The sequence below is a fragment of the Schistocerca piceifrons genome, unplaced genomic scaffold (assembly GCF_021461385.2).
Source record: "Schistocerca piceifrons isolate TAMUIC-IGC-003096 unplaced genomic scaffold, iqSchPice1.1 HiC_scaffold_846, whole genome shotgun sequence".
Lineage (NCBI taxonomy): Eukaryota > Metazoa > Arthropoda > Insecta > Orthoptera > Acrididae > Schistocerca > Schistocerca piceifrons.
The window spans coordinates 600997-619395 of NW_025729109.1; the positions used below are offsets into that span (position 1 = coordinate 600997).

The 18399-nt window shown below is 39.1% G+C and overlaps 1 protein-coding gene and 1 non-coding gene across 2 annotated transcripts in view; one reads left to right on the plus strand and one right to left on the minus strand.

The window, feature by feature from the left end:
• The first annotated feature begins 5739 nt into the window (after window positions 1-5739).
• LOC124770944 (trichohyalin-like) overlaps window positions 5740-18399 on the plus strand; it is a 53069-nt gene continuing 40409 nt past the window's right edge. Inside the window, exons 1-2 of the mRNA XM_047249243.1 lie at window positions 5740-5852; window positions 9734-9803. Of these exons, the coding sequence (XP_047105199.1) occupies window positions 5740-5852; window positions 9734-9803 (183 nt within the window). The remainder of the gene's footprint in view (window positions 5853-9733; window positions 9804-18399) is intronic.
• Window positions 13907-13981, minus strand: Trnas-cga. Its single transcript has one exon. It is a non-coding gene; the product is annotated as a tRNA-Ser (tRNA).

Below are 18399 nucleotides of genomic sequence, written 5' to 3' on the forward strand. Positions count from 1 at the left end.
AAGCATGGAAATGCAGATAGCTGAAGTAGAAAAGCAGCAGTATTACATATTACTCAGAATATCAGGGAACTAGAAACCCAAGTAGAGGTCTTGAATAGGGAAGTAGTTTTTAAAATGGTTGCAGTCCATAGAAGATAGTGTTCCAGCTAGGGGTAAATTTGTTGCAACAAGGGAAGTATTTAAAGGGTCTAAGGAAAGTACAGAAGGAACTGTTACTGAAGATGAGGTTGGTTTCAGAACCTGAGCACAAAGACTTGCCCTTTAATTTGGAGTAGCTGCAGCATCAGTGAGAACTGATGGAAGAAAAGTTTCCATTTCCATTTCTGTAACAGCAGCAGGGAAACAAGCACATCATGAGTCCTACATAATTTGTGCATAACTCATCACATGGGGAATAATAAAGAAATTTGTATGAGTAAAAACTCAGCGACTGTTATTAACTGCAAAAGACAAAGAAAGATATGTAGAAATGGAGGAAGCAAAGTTACAAAAATGCCACTGAGAGAGAATCATAGTCTGTCCACGTATGGTAATATGAGTGGGGCAGGATTCCTGTGCAGTGAAATTGCTAATGGGACAAAGGAGGAAAGAAAATGCAATTAAAAAGTGGTCCAGCCAGAATTGTACTTGCAGCAGGTCAAGGCACATGGATTGTACCCTAGCTTTGAGAACATGGTAGTATCAGATAGTTGTTGCAAGAAATGGAGTGGTACATCAAGGAGGGTAGAATGAAAGGTGAATGCTTTCTTATTAAATGGATCAGCATTCAACATAATGGCGCCTACTTTCTGCCTGTCCACCGCGGCTGCAGGGATAACTCACTTGAGTATTTCCCAGCCACATTTGCACTGGCCAAAGGAGCCCAAGGAAGTGCCACATGCCACAAATCTGAGCAGCTTATATCAAACTCTAGAGCCAGAACTAATGTGATCTATAAAAACACTTCTGAATCAGCAGGAGGGACCAATCTCCCTGGAAACCTTATGCAGCGTGTAAATTCATATTGTGAAAATCAGCACTGGAAAGAGACAACACTGACTATTGTCATACTAACCACCACAGCAGCACTCGTTCTGCTGAGCCTGGTGGTGTTCTGGTACATAAAAAACAAAGAACACCACCAAGTTCGGACCCAGCCATAGTTCAGATTCCACCTCATTGGATAATCAAATCATAAAAGCAGCAGAATGAAGCAGAATGCACAGTGATATAATATGAAGAATAATTGATTTATTTTCGCTTTTAAGTGAGGAGTAGAGAGTAAGAAAATGCAAGAAGCATAGTAATGAAATTAGTACCATTGTGTTCCAGTTAAGGTTCAGGGCAAGGGGGCCTATGGAAATGTGTAAGATTCAGTGAAAAGGTTCAGGTAACTAATTGTTAGAACGATTCTTAAGAGGGAAAATAACGCTGGAAATAATGGTCGCTAGTAACACTGATGTAATGGGTAGTATAGTTTGGTCAACCTGAGAGTCTTGATTAAAAGGTCAATGTAGTGTATCGAGCATCAATGGTAAAAGAATATGCCAGAGCAGAAGAGAGTTGAAACAGAGCCAGCTGCAGATGGGTGAGGGTGTTATGCATTGCGAAGCAAAACATGGCCAACTTGCTTTGCAAAGCAGAGCCAGCTGTGCATAGTATATCAACAGCCAATGCTGCAACATGCTAGTGGAAAGACAGAAGCTTTTCATCACTCGCCTCCAGAATACTATTTATAACACATGCCTTAAATCCTAAAGAAACAAACTGGAGTGCCAAAGTACTCAGCGGTTTGTATACTACATGATTCTTGTCCCACTATCACAGCCTATGCCACATGCCTGTGACACACAGAGTGACATCCTGGAATGCAACATGGGGTCCAGCAAAAATGAATGCAAGACAGGGCAGCCTGCCCCGAGTCATAAGCAAGCTGTCTGTTCACTCTAGATGTTGACTTCTGTGAAGATGTGTCAGAGCTAGACATACAGCAGGTCTCCAACAATGAAGGCCACTCTGCCAAAGCCATATGCACACAGTTTACCTTGATACAACACATCCAGTGGATGCTGCAGGCTTATTTGCCAGCTACCATGCAGTACAAAGGCAGTCTGTTGTGACCTTGTAGCAAAATAACGGTGCTCTCTTCTGAAGTCGCACATGGTCGGCCCTGCCCTGGACTTTGGGATATAGTTTCAGTCTCTATGAGCTGTCGCCCCATCCAAGAAACACTGGAACAATTCACACAAATCCATCAGCACACATTAATTTTTTACTGTCCTGCTTCCTTTCTTCCTACAGCCCTCCACTGCCGAGTGGTAGGCATTTTCTCTGTGTCATACTGCCCTGTCTGTAGCTGTGTACACAGTTATTGTGGATTTGGGGTTACCCAACAAACACTACCTCATTTCATACATGCCCTGACATCATTGGCATAGTTGTCAGTTGACCGGAATGCCATCTTCCATGCAGAACACGATCATACAGACATCTGGTTGACTGTATGTAGGACTGTATCATGAATTAAACACAGGACAGGGGTGTTGTTTGCTGCTTTAATTTTTGATAACAGTGTAGTTTCGGCCATTTTGCATTCAGTCCTCAATTTGCACATTGAGTCTTCCTCATTATTTTCAGTTCTTCCTCACTATCAAGCCAATCACGAATGGCTCTTTCTGGTGGAGGAGGAGGAAAATGCCACTCAGTTGCTCTGTTTCCATATTGTTCTGCATATGCTATTACCTTCAATTTATAGCCCACATCATATGAAACCTCTCTTTTCTCCATTAGGAAACTACTAAAGAAAATACTCTTCTGTTACCGATAATACAAATGACTTTCAGTTCAAGTTCACTGGCACTGTAGACTGCAGTGACACATCATAGGCTAGACAGTGTTCTGTGTTTGTGATGGTAGGGCAGGAGGGACAGTGTTAGCAAGCTTGTGAAGCTCCACAACTCATGTACATCGCATCGGTGCACTGCTGCTGCCAGTTGAATCCAGTGTTGCCAGATAGATAGGTTCCCAACAGCATTGAATATATGGCCTGTTTTTTAAGCCTGGCAGGAATTTTACATCAAATAATGGGCATTTTTACATTTTGAGTAAAAGACACACCTGAATGTTGTAGGAAATTTTTTGAAGATAAAAGTGTGTCTTACTCCATAAAATATGGAGTGCTTTTGTTGTCTCTAAAATATAAGGCCCAACTGACGATGTTTCCTTGTGAGTGACACTCTGAGTCTCAGTGACCTGCCCTTCTTTCCTAACCTTCCCCTTTCCAGATGAAGGAACTAATCATTCCCAGAGCTAGGGAAGTTGCTTGTACTTTTGTGTGCATGCATTGTCATTACTAGCTATTTCACCTCCTGAAGTTAAGTCGTAGCCAGTCATTTTGTCTGACCAATTTGTAGTTTTGAGCCATTCCAAAATGTAAGCACAAGAGTAAAATATAATTTTCTGAACCTTATCTTTGTTTTTTGCATCATGGTTTAGCTGTAGTATCTATTTTCCTGTCTGGGGAGGAAAAATGTAAATAATTTCTCACATCTATTTTTTTAAAGTTATAAGTAGAGGTTACAATGATATGAAGACTCTGTCATAACATACCATACCTAATTTACTGATCATTATGACACTTCCTGTGTGCTGATTTAAACTGCATACACCATGTTACAAAATACATTTAGTTTGGCTACAGTGTATCAGGCATTTTAAATATAAATTCTTCATGTTTGCTGCCAGATTGCTACTAAAAATATTGATTAAGTTGTGATATTCAAAGAAGAATTTAATGTCAACGATTCTTACTACACAGAAGGTAGGTCAGGAACAAAGTTTACATTTTTTGTTAGTTAAATTCAACCTAAACAATTTTTTAAACAAATGTACTGTAAAGAAAAGAATTTATGGGGGGATTATTTTGTGGATGAAACAATAAAAGTTTCATTTGCTGAATAAGTTACGGAGTAATACATCGGTATATGAAAGCTGGTGCATTGTTACACATTATTAATACTAGCTTTTTGTTAAAAGATAATGGATAGTAAGTTTGAGAGAGAGAGAGAGAGAGAGAGAGAGAGAGAGAGAGAGAGAGAGAGAGAGAGAGAGATTTTGCAAAACTATATTCAAATCAATTACAACTGATTCAATTCAGAGAAAAATATAAGAAAATGTTACAAGACTTTAGAAGAAAGGAAAGAGAGCAACTTAGTAAACGTCTAGTTTTAAAATAAAGGAAAAGAGGACGAAAGAGTTGTGAAGAGTATGTACAAAGAAAGTAAATGCAAAATCACTCTTGTCACTGGAGTGTAACAATGAGAACCCTATTTAGGTTCATACTAATCCGCATAAACTTCATGAAAATCAGTAAAAAGGTAGTTACATCCACGAGCCCAACATGGAAATATGCAGTAACAAACAAATTAATTATTAAAGTGCAACAACTTCCATAATGTTTAAGGAAACATTAACAACACAAACTGAATAACAAGGTTTAAGAAGAAGAGAAGCTAACAGCTGAATTTTTTACAACAGAGATGACAATCTGTCAAGCACCTGGCAGATGGGATACTTAATTATTTAAAGATTCGAAGACTAAGATGCACAAAGTGCTGCAAAAACACTACATAGTATTTTCACCTCAGGGAGCTTATAAACAATGTTATGCAGACAAATAAATGGGGCAAATAAAAAATACTTTCATTCATTACACATTTTGCTGGTTTTGAATACACCTCGATGTATGTATGTAGATGTCATGCCAACTATCTGGTGAATGCACTGGCAAGAGCGTTTTTTCTTGAGGTAAGGAGTTACTGGAACATGTGGTTTACTGTTAATTCATGTATACTATGAACTCGTGTAAAAAGTGTAAAAGCTGTAACTCCTAAACTTCACTTCACATTAAATAATGAAGTTCACTGACAAAAAAGTAAAATGGAAAAAATTGATTGATGTTGACAGGCAACAAAAATATAAAGAAGTTAATGGTACCATCACTGATGTTGTATCAGAAATTGATAAATTTTATATTTAACATTTCACTGCTTCATGAAAAACTCACAATCTGCTGAATTAGGGATATGTGCAAAATCAATCTCTCAAATCTGGAAATCTACAGACAGACTTTGTAGATAATGTTTCTTTGATTAATGAAGACAAAAGTTGAAGTGCTCATTCATCACATGCGCAAGTACAGTCTTCACAGGTTGCACCTGAATGCCGCAGGAATATTTTATCATGCCACCATCACCATTGAGATCTAACACATGAAACAGTTTCTGTTGCTGTGTTGTCACATAAATAATAGCTGATGATGATCTCATGTCTCCAAAAAATTTGACAATTTTTTGAGATGGCTGTACCTACCTATTTGAAAATAAGTACACGATATCCAGTTTGTGTTTGAAAGTATTTTAAGTGGAAATGGACTGCTATTCTTTACTTCATGTAATGGTGAAGTTGTGACAGACGCTATTGGTGGTACAATGAGGAGAGGAGTGTGGAACCAGATTAAACACAGAAAATGGTATGCTGGCTGATTTTTATGAATGTGCACAAACTCAGATTCAAGGTAAAACCATGTTTTATGGTACTGGAAGATGGTTTCTGGACAACAGAGTGAGCATAAATTACATTCAGGTCAAACTTTTTGCTCATATTCAAAACTATTATTATTTTTTACCTTACACTATCATAATACTGTTGACCCAACAACCCTGAAGGTTGGAAAAACCAAACTACTTCTCATATCTAAGGATGCTGGGTATTCCGGTGGAAAGTGGTTCTTGCGGGGATCAAATGCTGCAGATTAAGACAATTGCAACAGATGCTGGCAAAGATGTGCATGTTGATCTGATAAATCCTGGATTGTTTGTCACTGTAGAAATTTTAAATAAGAGAGGTATAAAACAATATCTATGACATCTCTGAAAATGCAGAAGCTATGGAAATGTTTTTGAAACCCATTCCACAGGCTAAAAATTTTTCACACAATACAAAAGTGACAGCACTTTTTGTTAGAACTGAACAAATCTGAACATTAATAAATCAACCAATGATTATTTAAAAGCAACCGATATTTGTTATGTCTTTAGAATTGGGACATACGACTGTGTTGCAACATGAATCTTTTTTTTTTTTTTTTTTTTTTTTTTTTTTTTAAGAAGAATATGTAATATAATGAAAAACTGAAAGACTTGTGTGTTTAAATCATATGATTTATGTATAGTTTTAGTTTCTTAGAGTATCCAAAATTGCACTATGAATGACGCTATTTGTGCGAGCCATGTGTAGAATCTATGGTGTCCAAAATGCAATTAGTTTTTGACTTTCATCTTCAAGATTACAAGTTTTAGATACAATTACTGCATGCCTAATGTAACCCATTCCGTATGTATTTGTATTTTAAAGGAAGGGTGCAATTCAAACAATTTCTGATTGAAATATAATTTTAAAAAATTCTTTCAGGAGCTACCTTTAATTCCACACAGCCAACTGTGTGAACACATCAATCATTTAGAAAAGGAAATGTTACTATAACAATTAATGAAACTCATTTTTCATGTGTGTGATTGTCCAAGAGGAAACTTGGAATCACTCTTTCCTCAGCTGAATTCTACTTTTGATTCAACTGACCATTAATGAGTAAGTATACTGTTGTATTCCATTAAGAAATAATTGTATCTTTATCCACTGCAATTACCAGGCCTACTGATTATACAACAAATTCAAATTATTTACAACATCCAACATCAACTGGTGGATATTTAGTGCTTCAGTCATTTCTACACTGAAGTAAACAAATTTAATGACTAATTTACAGATTCTGTCAATTCTTCATTGAATTTTTTCATATGTAATTAGTATTAGAAGCTATGCTCATTTTTTGATAATATTTCAATGAACCCTTTGGGTTGTTCATTAAAATTATTTAAACCAATACCGCAGAACAAGAGAAATTAGCTTTTATGTTGGATAACTGTCACAACACAACTGACCCTGACATCACTACTCAAATGTCCTGAGAAACAACCGTGCATATGTTACATTAACCTCTCAACAGAGCACATCATTTTGTGACAAGAAATTAAAAATCTTCTGTTATTTACTCAGCCATAACCTTACTGGAGGATCAGAATTATTTTGAGAAAATATTAAATTCTTTATAAACTTGACAACTAAAGGCAATATGATTCATCATTGAAGACTTAGCACACATCCATTGAGTTAACTGTGTTGCAAAAGATATGTATAATACTAACATCTCTATTGAGACACTGGGCTTAACAGACGAAGTATTATTTTAAACATTATACATACTGGTTAGACAGAGATGAAAGGAAACACAGTTTACCAGTAAAATGAAAAAAGATAAGGCATATGTACCCTTTTGCAGCAATTATTTGGTTGGTATACTGTTCATGGCACTTTCCGTAATTTTAATATATAACATATACAAATAAGAGAAACTTAAATAATCAACAAAATATTCTCCTTCACTATTTACAACAGTCTCTGAATGCTGTGATGACTCATTCTGTAACTGTAGAAGTCACCTGGTCTTAAGGCGAAGAACTCATTAAGCAATGCTCTGAGCGCATTTTCATCTGGAAAGGAAGTTCCTTTAAGGCTGTTTGATTGAGAGCAGAAAAGGAGAAAATCTGAGAGTGCAAGATCAGTTGAATAAGGTGGGTGTGCAATGACCAACCCCAACTCCTGTGTACAGTTTTTTGTCAGTCTAGCAGATTGTGGGCAGGCATTTTCCTTTAGTATGTCTTCCTGGTCATTGTTCATGTACAGCATCTGCAACCAGTGTCAGCTGTTGACAGTAAATGTCAGTAGTAATCAGTGGTTACATCTCAAGGATGCAATTCATAGTAAACCACACAGAATGTACAGTATCTTTTGTGGATTCTTTTTGTTGATGCTTTGTTTGGGCTCAACCATTCCTTTCTTTTCCTTATTTTAGCACAAAGCTACCATTTCTGATCAGCATAATGATACAGGGCAGGAATGATTAGTGTTGTTCACATACAACTGATTAAAGGCAAGCAAGACTGCGCATATGGCCTCCATTTTTGTGATTTTGGTTTAGCGCGTGTGGTATCCACACACCCTATTTTTGAGCCTTATCCATTGCACACAAATATCAGAAGGTCATGAAATGATCACAGTTCATCAAATTTGCCAGTTCTCAAGTACAGTGACATGGATCATTGTGAATTAATGCATTTAAATGATCTCCATCAAACCTTGAAGGTAAGTCACTAATGGCAAAACAATTCTCCCTAGAATGAAAAAACAATTTTCTTGAATAGCTCTGTACAATGGTATTAAATACAAACAGGATGCAAATGTTTCTGGCTGCCGCCATTGCTTTTACACCTATATAGAACCCAACAATGCTCCTCTTTCTCCACTTGACACTCCACTATCTAGTGGCCACAGTTCCACTTACTATATTCAAATGACAAAATGACAATATGTAGACTCAAAGAGCAACAGTGAACTACAAATAAAAAATGACAATTGATAAATAAACCCTCGGCAACAGGAAATACCAACATGCAAAATGAAAGTGCTATCAACTTATGCACCAGCCTAATTTTTAGGAAAAACTGAGATAATATCAGGCCATGAAAACAATAATTTCTTAACAGTAGCTGAAAAAACTGGGGGGGGAGGGGAGGTGACCATTGAAATTAGATACATCAGACTCAGTCAGGAAGTGTATACTTGACCAGACATCAGTTTCATCAGATGAATGGTCAAATCAGTCACAAGAATCATCTGCTGATAGAAGCAGGAACTCTTCTTGTTAAGATTGCAACAATCTAATAACTAAAATTTTGTGCTGACTTTACAGCATGACTGAAATATGCAGTAGAAGTGGAGAAACCTTATTGGCATCACATTACAACCTTCATCTCCCTTTAGTCAGGAAACTACAGTGTTATGGTGTTAAAAGAATTACACTTACAAGAACTGAATCTTAGCTTAGCAACAAAAAACTGGGTCGTAGTAGTAAATGATGCCTTGGGAGGAAAACTGAATACACAATGGGGAAACAATACATACAATGTCCCACAGGGCTCAGCATTTGATTTATCCTGACCTACATACATGTTGTGCTAAAACCATTGGAGATGCCTTCTTCAAAATCTGCAATGCTTGCCAATAAGTACACTGATAACCAGAAAACACACTCATACTAAAAACAGCCAGAAGAATAATGGATCATGCTTGCAACTGGTTTACAGGCAACAGAATAAAAATTCAACCTTTAGACTTACATATGCACACATGATGCAACTCCAAACAAGTCCAAATGACTTACAGATACAAGGAGATATCAATTACAGGCACTGGATGAGGATTTATGAGTTATGTTCTTGGGCATTTGGATGGATATTAAATTAAGGAAGCACCAGCATGAGAATTAGTTAACCAAAAAGCACATATCTCTCTGCCTTGCAATTAATGAGTGTTCTTCCAGAGTGTCAACTTGCAGAAATGCTTCCTAGCATGCTTTCACTCAGTACTACCCTATACTATAATCTTATAGGACATGGCAGCTATAAACAAATTAGTATTTATCCTATACAAGCTTGTAGTACGAATGATGCGATGTTGACAACTGAACACCTCGCATAAACCTCTTCACTGACCTAGGGGATCTTGCACCTACGTGTCACTATGGAACTCCCTATTGGCTTTTACATTAAGTAACAAAAATTTTATTTATTTGCAGTTGGATGACCCAGAAGATATTTCCAAAAACAAGTCAAAACTCCAAGAGATGCTATCATAATTGCCTCAAGGTGAGCAATGCTGAGGGGATCAGCTTGAGAAGTTTACCATTTTCTTGACCCCATTTCAATTGAAACCCAAGCAGACACCAAGGAATTGCATGCAGTATGTATCATTTAGTGTGTGTACAGTAATGTCTACTTCTTCCAGTAGCAGGTTGTTTTTAATTACATTACATGTTATAAAATGAGTCTTCAAGGGATGACGAACTGGTAGCTGCAACATTAATAAGGGTAATGTGCTGTGCAACAGGGGACAGGAAGTTTGTTGGTAGTGATCATGATTTATTATCAAACTTATGGGATTGGCACTGAACTGAATCTGAAGAGAAGGGAATTCTGTAACAAACTGAAGAAAGTTGACAATATTAGAAAAAAACATAGATCAACCAAAAACAGAAGAGATGGAAAATTATCAGAAATATAATTGTTCATATGAATTGTGTACCACTGCATTGGAACTTGCACAAAAGAGCACTTTTGAACAGTTAGCTGCCTGAGGGATTCATCAGCTAAAGGTGTTGCAGACCTGAGCTGGCAATTTGCTTCATCTCACAGTATGCTATCTCTTTTACTGTGCCTCCTCTTCCAACATCATTGGATGAACTATGATACTACACGACAACAGCAGTGAGTTTCCTAAACTGACACACTTGCAAATGCATGGATCAAGTCTATAACATGGCTGCTTAAATGTGTTGAAAAGAATTTTGATTTTTGTGATCAGTAAATGATGAATCTGATCCTAAACACAGCTGTGGAAACCACCTAATTTCACATGTGCACACACATGAATTGTAAGCAATGGGAAGATCATATGGTTCCTTTGTAAAGAAAGGATTTGCAGGCATATATAGAAAATCCGACACCAATTCTGTACCTTTATTTATTACAATATTACAGCTTTGTGAAATCTGATGATTTTAAACATCCTGAAGAATTGCTTATCAGGTATAGTTTCTTTCAGTAAAATATGATAATTTGTCTTGATGGGGTTGCATCTTATTGAACATTTCAGAAATTTTTCCATAAAATTAAATTTGCTTTCAACACTGTAACCTCTGCTCTGGCTGGGGTGTGAATGTTATTCATTTGTTCATTCCTTGATTTACACATTGCATTCCATAAATGAAGATGTGGATGGAAGTGGGGTGAGCCAGTCTGCAAATCTTAAGGCAGGAAATTTACCTCTGAAGTATACTGACAACCAGCTGTTTGTGACCAGTGCTAATCTACTGACACTGCTAATTATGGAAACTGCTAATGGATTATTTTGTATGTAAATGTACATTTACTACTATGAAAAATATCACTGTTGCTCCTACTACATTAGTCAGCTACTTATTTTACCTAGTATCTCCACATACATCGATACTCTGCTATCCAGCTAATGGCACACTAGGAAAGGTACACCATAACCCTGCTGGTCATTTTCGTTCCCATTCCACTCGCAAATATGAGGGAAAAAGACTGTATGTGCCTCCATATCAGCCCCGATTTCTCAAACTTTATCATCATAGTCCTTATGTGCAATGTATGTTGGAAACAACAAAATTGTTTAGCAATCAGGTTCAAATGGCAATTCTCTAAATTTTCTCCATAGTGTTCCTCCAAAGAACATTTCTTTCCTTCTGGAAGTTCTCATTTGAGTTTCTGAAGCATCTCCATAACACCTATGTACTGTTTGAACCTACCAATGACAGATGTGGCAGCCTATCACTTAATTGCTTCTCCAGCAAAGTATTACTTTGCTATCTTGCTAGCTTGCTCTAGCTTCTCATGTGATTACCTAAAAAAGTTCCCAATTCCACAATTAATACAGAATATTGCTGGCCATGAGCTAGTATCAAAATGGTCAGCCTAATTTATCTGCATCATTAAGCCCTAGCATTTTATGCTCCTGAGACCACAAACACTGCATGTCACTAGCTGACAGAGCTAAGATGTTCACTGCACAACTTCATGTACTTCTCAGGATCACTGTTATAGTCACACATCCTATTTGTAGATTTGCTCAGGTGTCTACCACTATTTAATCTAAGTTACATATTTTCAAAGCAACAGGGGGGGGGGGGGGGGGGTTGCACATCAGTGATTTCAGTGCCAACCACATGACATGGTTTTCCAGACCACACAACCAGAAACACACTGTTCTACACACTTGCTATGGGAGCAGCACTCCATGCAGTGGACACTATCCCTGAACCTCTGGCCCTGGTGCCATGGAGACATCTTGTTTGACCTGTGATCTCTCTGACTGCACACGAATTTCATGGTAAGTGGTCACCAACTACAATCCAGCCACTTTGACAACTACAGGTATGCCCTAGGACACTGTACAGTTCATTGTTTTGGCCTAGCTCCTCATTTGCACATCCCTGGCTACTATGTGTGGCATTCTCATTTCTGTAAAACCCTTCTTGTGGAACAGCAGTACTACTGTTTCACTTACTGTCCTGTCTACTTGTGATGCCAAAGCATCCCTTTAATTTGTTTAAAATGGCATAACATGAGTCTCTGTGTCAAAGTCTTGGCCTGTTACCTGTGAATCAGCTACACTCCTTTACACAATGTGAGCTGTCCGTAGCATGATCGTTTGGTTCCTTGACCTGTATGCTTGTATCATCACCATACATTTCCGTGTTGAAGAAGCCAACATTTTGTGCCTGAAGAATGCTTTGCAACTGCAACAAGTTTGATTATGAACAATGAGATCAAGAGCGAGCCAGTACCTAACCTTCTGCAATTGTATGTTAAATGTTCCCCAATCATTTTCTAATTTCATTCCTGTGACATATTTATCAAGTTGAGCATCTCTTTACCTCACCAAGGTCATAAATCATATGTAAAAAATGTATCTTTCTTCTTTAGATCTGCCAGGACTCTAATGACAAGATCATACATGGCTTCATCTATGTACTATCATTCACCAAAAGCCATATACAGAGTTATTCTATTACTGAAAATTTCATAACTAATACAACAGGCACCACAGAAGCTGCCACAATATATACTGGTTGTGGCCAAAGTATCAGGGCTGATCTACAACACACAAATTTTATCTCTCTTTTTATAACCCAAAATTTTTTTAGGTCAAATGTAAGAATAATATTCACACAAAAGATAACAACAGCCAATGATCTTTTGAACTGCATTTATCAGAAGTTATTGAAAGGAGGAATATTTCTCAAATGACCTACACTATTAGAACTTACACTTCACCTAAATGTGAATTTTGCGACCATCGCACACAGCCATTATACAATATAGTTGATACGAACAAGGGCTACATAAAACAAGATTATACCAGTCACCAATCCCCTTCCATTTCTATTTCTATTTAAAACAGTCAGCACATAACAGGTGAAATGAAAGTCAAGTGCATAAGTACAAGATTACTCTACAATTATGAACAGCAACAAGTTCCAAAAAACTGACAATCTGTCAATTTCACTGCAATGCATCTTTTACTCTACAAACTTAACAAAAGACTTATTACTTGACTACACGCAATATATCAGACATGTAAATACTTACAATATTCTCAGTTACACTCATTTCCAAATTTAATTCAGGATCCTCCTTGATAAAATGAGTGGACCACGATATTCCCAATGGATCTTCAATGGACTGAAAGAAGGAAACATTCTGTGAATTATAACTGCTTGCTAACTTCTGTGTGTATATGACAGCTCTCCCTATTCCTTTTTCATGAGTATCATCCAACTTTACAGAGATTCTTATCGATTGGGAAGGGTGAGTGTCAGAATGCATCCAAATCAGTTCTATTGTCTCTGATTTTGCTATCAGCCATTGTGTAGTATTTATTTGGCATACTTTCTCTTTCTATTCCTGTCACATAATCCACTCTGATTTCAAAGGCACTATGGCATGCTTTATCGGGTGGTCGTACTCCAACATACGAACTTTATATATGAGTGCGGCAACATTTCTAAATTAAGCTCAGGTAATAAATAGATGCAAATAATCTTCCAGCTGTAAACCCATAAACAAGAGGACTTTTTGTTCATTAATCAAATGAATATGGCATTCCACACATTATCAGCAAAATTTACCAAATTTAATACTGAAACTTCCTGGCAGATTAAAACTGTGTGCCCGACCGAGACTCGAACTCGGGACCTTTGCCTTTCGCGGGCAAGTGCTCTACCAACTGAGCTACCGAAGCACGACTCACGCCCGGTACTCACAGCTTTACTTCTGCCAGTACCTCGTCTCCTACCTTCCAAACTTTACAGAAGCTCTCCTGCGAACCTTGCAGAACTAGCACTCCTGAAAGAAAGGATATAGCGGAGACATGGCTTAACCACAGCCTGGGGGATGTTTCCAGAATGAGATTTTCACTCTGCAGCAGAGTACACAATGTATTTTCAGTGCCTGCTCTTTAGGAAACAATTAAAATTTATGTCATTCGTACTGGATGAAAATCATACAGAATTACATACAGCAAAAGCAGGATGTCAGTAATGATGTAAATACTACAGTGAATAATGACTGGGAACTCTACAAAATACCCATTACATATCATAGTTCCACATCATCTGTTATAGCACTGTGACACAGAAGCATGTAACAAGATTAACAATTACTTCTCCCTGCCGCCGTTGGATAAGCAGCTGCCAGCAGCAAGTCGTATCCTCTTAGCTTACTTATTTGTTACATAATTTAATTCTTAATTTCTTTGCATGTTTTTGGATACTTGCATTGTTTAATTCATAAATTTCGGACGCATTATAGTATTTGAGAGTCGTAGCATCGCGCTTTAGTACCTGAATAGTGTAAATTCGCATAGTCGTCTGTCTTCTGTTTTTGTTTTGAACGGCCAGTGTCGGATGGTCACAGCCAGTGTGCTCCCTGCCACCGTTGGATAAGCAGCTGCCAGCAGCAAGTCGTATACCCCTAGCTTACTTGTTAATTTCTTTGCATTTTTGGGTACTTGCATTGTTTAATTTATAAATTTCGGGCGTATTATAGTATTTGAGAGTTGTAGTATCGCGCTTTAGTGTTTACTTCGTAGATTCTTACTTAAATTGCGTGAGAGTTTCGTGTAGGAGGTGTAATTTCGAGTTTTCGTTACTTTAATCATAAATTCAGGCAGATTGTAGCGCATTCGTTAGGCATTTGTACAGGTTAGTTCATACATTCTTTGCGTGTTTCCCTTGCGTTATCTAGGCACGGACTCGTGTTTCAGTAACTGTTGTTCAACATCAATGAGAATGGACAGGGACTGTGATTGCTGTGTTCGGATGAGGGCTGAGTTGGCATCCCTTCACTCACTGCTGCAAGCGGCGCTGACTACTATCGCGCAGCTTGAGGCTGTTGCCAATGGGCACCATTGTGGGGAGCCGGACTTGGGTATCACGGGGATGTCAACCTCGTCCCGTCTGTCCCCAGATCGGTCTGCCGCTGTGGTTGCCCCGGTTGCTGCCTGCAATGGGGCTGAGCCCTCGCCTGTGGTTGATTGGGAGGTTGTTCCAAGGCGTGGCAGGCAGCGAAAGATGTCCCCAGAGGCTGATCAGAAAGCCTCCCCGGTGCGTCTGACAAACAGGTTTCAGGCACTGGCTCTGGCTGAGCCAGATGCAGCTGCCTGCCCTGTTTCACAGGATGATTCTCGGCCTTCAAGGTCCAGGCAATCGCAGAGGGTGGGCTTATTGGTAGTTGGGAGCTCCAATGGTAGGCACGTAATGGGGCCCCTTAGGGATATGGTGGCTAAGGAGGGGAAGAAATCCAGTGTGCACTCCGTGTGCATTCCAGATGGAGTCCTTCCTGATGTGGAAAGGGTCCTTCCGGATGCCATGAAGAGCACAGGGTGCAGCCAGCTGCAGGTGGTGGCACATGTTGGCACTAATGACGTGTGTCGCTTTGTATCTGCGGAAATTCTCTCTGGATTCCAGCAGCTATCTATTTGGTGAAGGCTGCCGGTCTTGCTTACGAGATGAAGGCAGAGCTCACCATCTGCAGCATCGTTGACAGAACCGACTGCGGACCTTTGGTGCAGAGCCAGGTGGAGGGTCTGAATCAGAGGCTCAGACAGTTTTGTGACCATGTTGGCTGCAGATTCCTTGACTTGCGCCATAGGGTGGTGGGGTTTCGGGTTCCGCTGAATAGGTCAGGAGTTCACTACACTCAGCTGGCAGCTACACGGGTAGCGGAGGCTGTGTGGCTGGGCGGTTTTTTAGGTTAGAAGGCCTCGGGAAAGTACGGGGTGGGCTGCAATCTCAAAGGGTGCATGGCAAATACAGGACATGCTTGGATCAAGGAACAGTCGGAATTGTAGTTGTAAATTGTTGTAGTTGTGCTGGGAAAGTCCCTGAGCTACAAGCGCTAATAGAAAGCACAGAAGCCGAAATCGTTATAGGTGCAGAAAGCTGGCTAAAGCCTGAAATAAGTTTGGCAGAAATTTTTACGAAGTCTCAGACGGTGTTCAGGAAAGATAGATTAGGCAGAATTGGTGGTGGAGTGTTTGTGTCTGTCAGTAGTGGTTTATCTTGTAGTGAAGTCGAAGTAGATACTCCATGCGAATTGCTATGGGTGGAGGTTATACTTAACAGCTGAACTAAGTTAATAATTGGCTCCTTCTACCAACCTCCAGACTCCGATGATATAGTTGCTGAACAGTTCAGAGAAAATTTGAGTCTCGTAACAAATAACTACCCCACTCATATGGCTATAGTTGGTGGGGACTTCAACCTTCCCTTGATATGTTGGCAAAAATACTTGTTCAAAACCAGTGGTACGCAGAAAACATCTTCCGAGATTGTCCTAAATGCTTTCTCTGAAAATTATTTCGAGCAGTTAGTCCACGAACCCACACGAATTGTAAATGGTTGCGAAAACACACTTGACCTCTTAGCCACAAACAATCCAGAGCTAATAGAGAGCATCATGACTGATACAGGGATTAGTGATCACAAGGTGGTCGTTGCTAGGCTCAATACCGTTTCTTCCAAATCCACCAGAAACAAACGCAAAATAATTTTATTTAAAAAAGCAGATAAAGTGTCACTAGAAGCCTTCCTAAAAGACAATCTCCATTCCTTCCAAACTGACTACGCAAATGTAGACGAGATGTGGCTCAAATTCAAAGATATAGTAGCAACAGCAACTGAGAGATTCATACCTCATAAATTTGTAAGAGATGGAACTGATCCCCCATGGTACACAAAACAGGTCTGAACGCTGTTGCAGAGGCAACAGAGAAAGCATGCGAAGTTCAGAAGAACGCGAAATCCTGAAGATTGGCTAAAATTTACAGACGCGCGAAATTTGGCACTGACTTCAATGCGAGATGCCTTTAATAGGTTCCACAACGAAACATTGTCTCGAAATTTGGTAGAAAATTCGAAGAAATTCTGGTCGTATGTAAAGTACACAAGTGGCAAGACGCAATCAATACCTTCATTGCGCAGTGCCGATGGTACTGTTACCGACAACTGTGTCGCTAAAGCGGAGTTATTGAATGCAGTTTTCCAAAATTCCTTCACCAGGGAAGATGAATGGAATATTCTAGAATTTGAAACACGAACAGCTGCTAGCATGAGTTTCTTAAAAGTATATACCTTAGGGGTTGCGAAGCAACTCAAATCGCTTGATACGGGCAAGTCTTCAGGTCCAGATTGTATACTGATTGGGTTCCTTTCAGATTACGCTGATACAATAGCTCCCTACTTAGCAATCATATACAACCGCTCGCTCACTGATAGTTCTGTACCTACAGTTTGGAAAATTGCACAGGTCGCACCAGTGTTTAAGAAGGGTAGTAGGAGTAATCCATCAAACTACAGACCTATATCATTGACGTCGGTTTGCAGTAGGGTTTTGGAGCATATACTGTATTCAAACATTATGAATCACCTTGAAGGGAATGATATATTGATACGTGATCAGCATGGTTTCAGAAAACATCATTCTTCTGCAACGCAGCTAGCTCTTTATTCGCACGAAGTAATGGCCGCTATCGACAGGGGATCTCAAGTTGATTCCGTATTTCTGGATTTCAGGAAAGCTTTTGACACCGTTCCTCACAAGCAACTTCTAATCAAGCTGCAGGCCTATGGGGTATCATCTCAGTTGTGCAACTGGATTCGTGATTTCGTGTCAGGAAGGTCACAGTTCATAGTAATAGACGGCAAATCATCGAGTAAAACTGAAGTGATATCAGGTGTTCCCCAGGGAAGCGTCCTGGGACCTCTGCTGTTCCTGATCTACATAAATGACCTGGGTGACAATCTGAGCAGTTCTCTTAGCTTGTTCGCAGATGATGCTGCAATTTACCGCCTAGTAAGGTCATCCGAAGACCAGTATCAGTTGCAAAGCGATTTAGGAAAGATTGCTGTATGGTGTGGCAGTTGGCAGTTGATGCTAAATAACAAAAAGTGTGAGGTGATCCACATGAGTTCCAAAAGAAATCCGTTGGAATTCGATTACTCGATAAATAATACAATTCTCAAGGCTGTCAATTCAACTAAGTACCTGGGTGTCAAAATCACGAACAACTTCTGTTGGAAGGACCACATAGATAAGATTGTGGGGAAGACGAGCCAAAGGTGGCGTTTCATTGGCAGGACATTTAGAAGATGCTACAAGT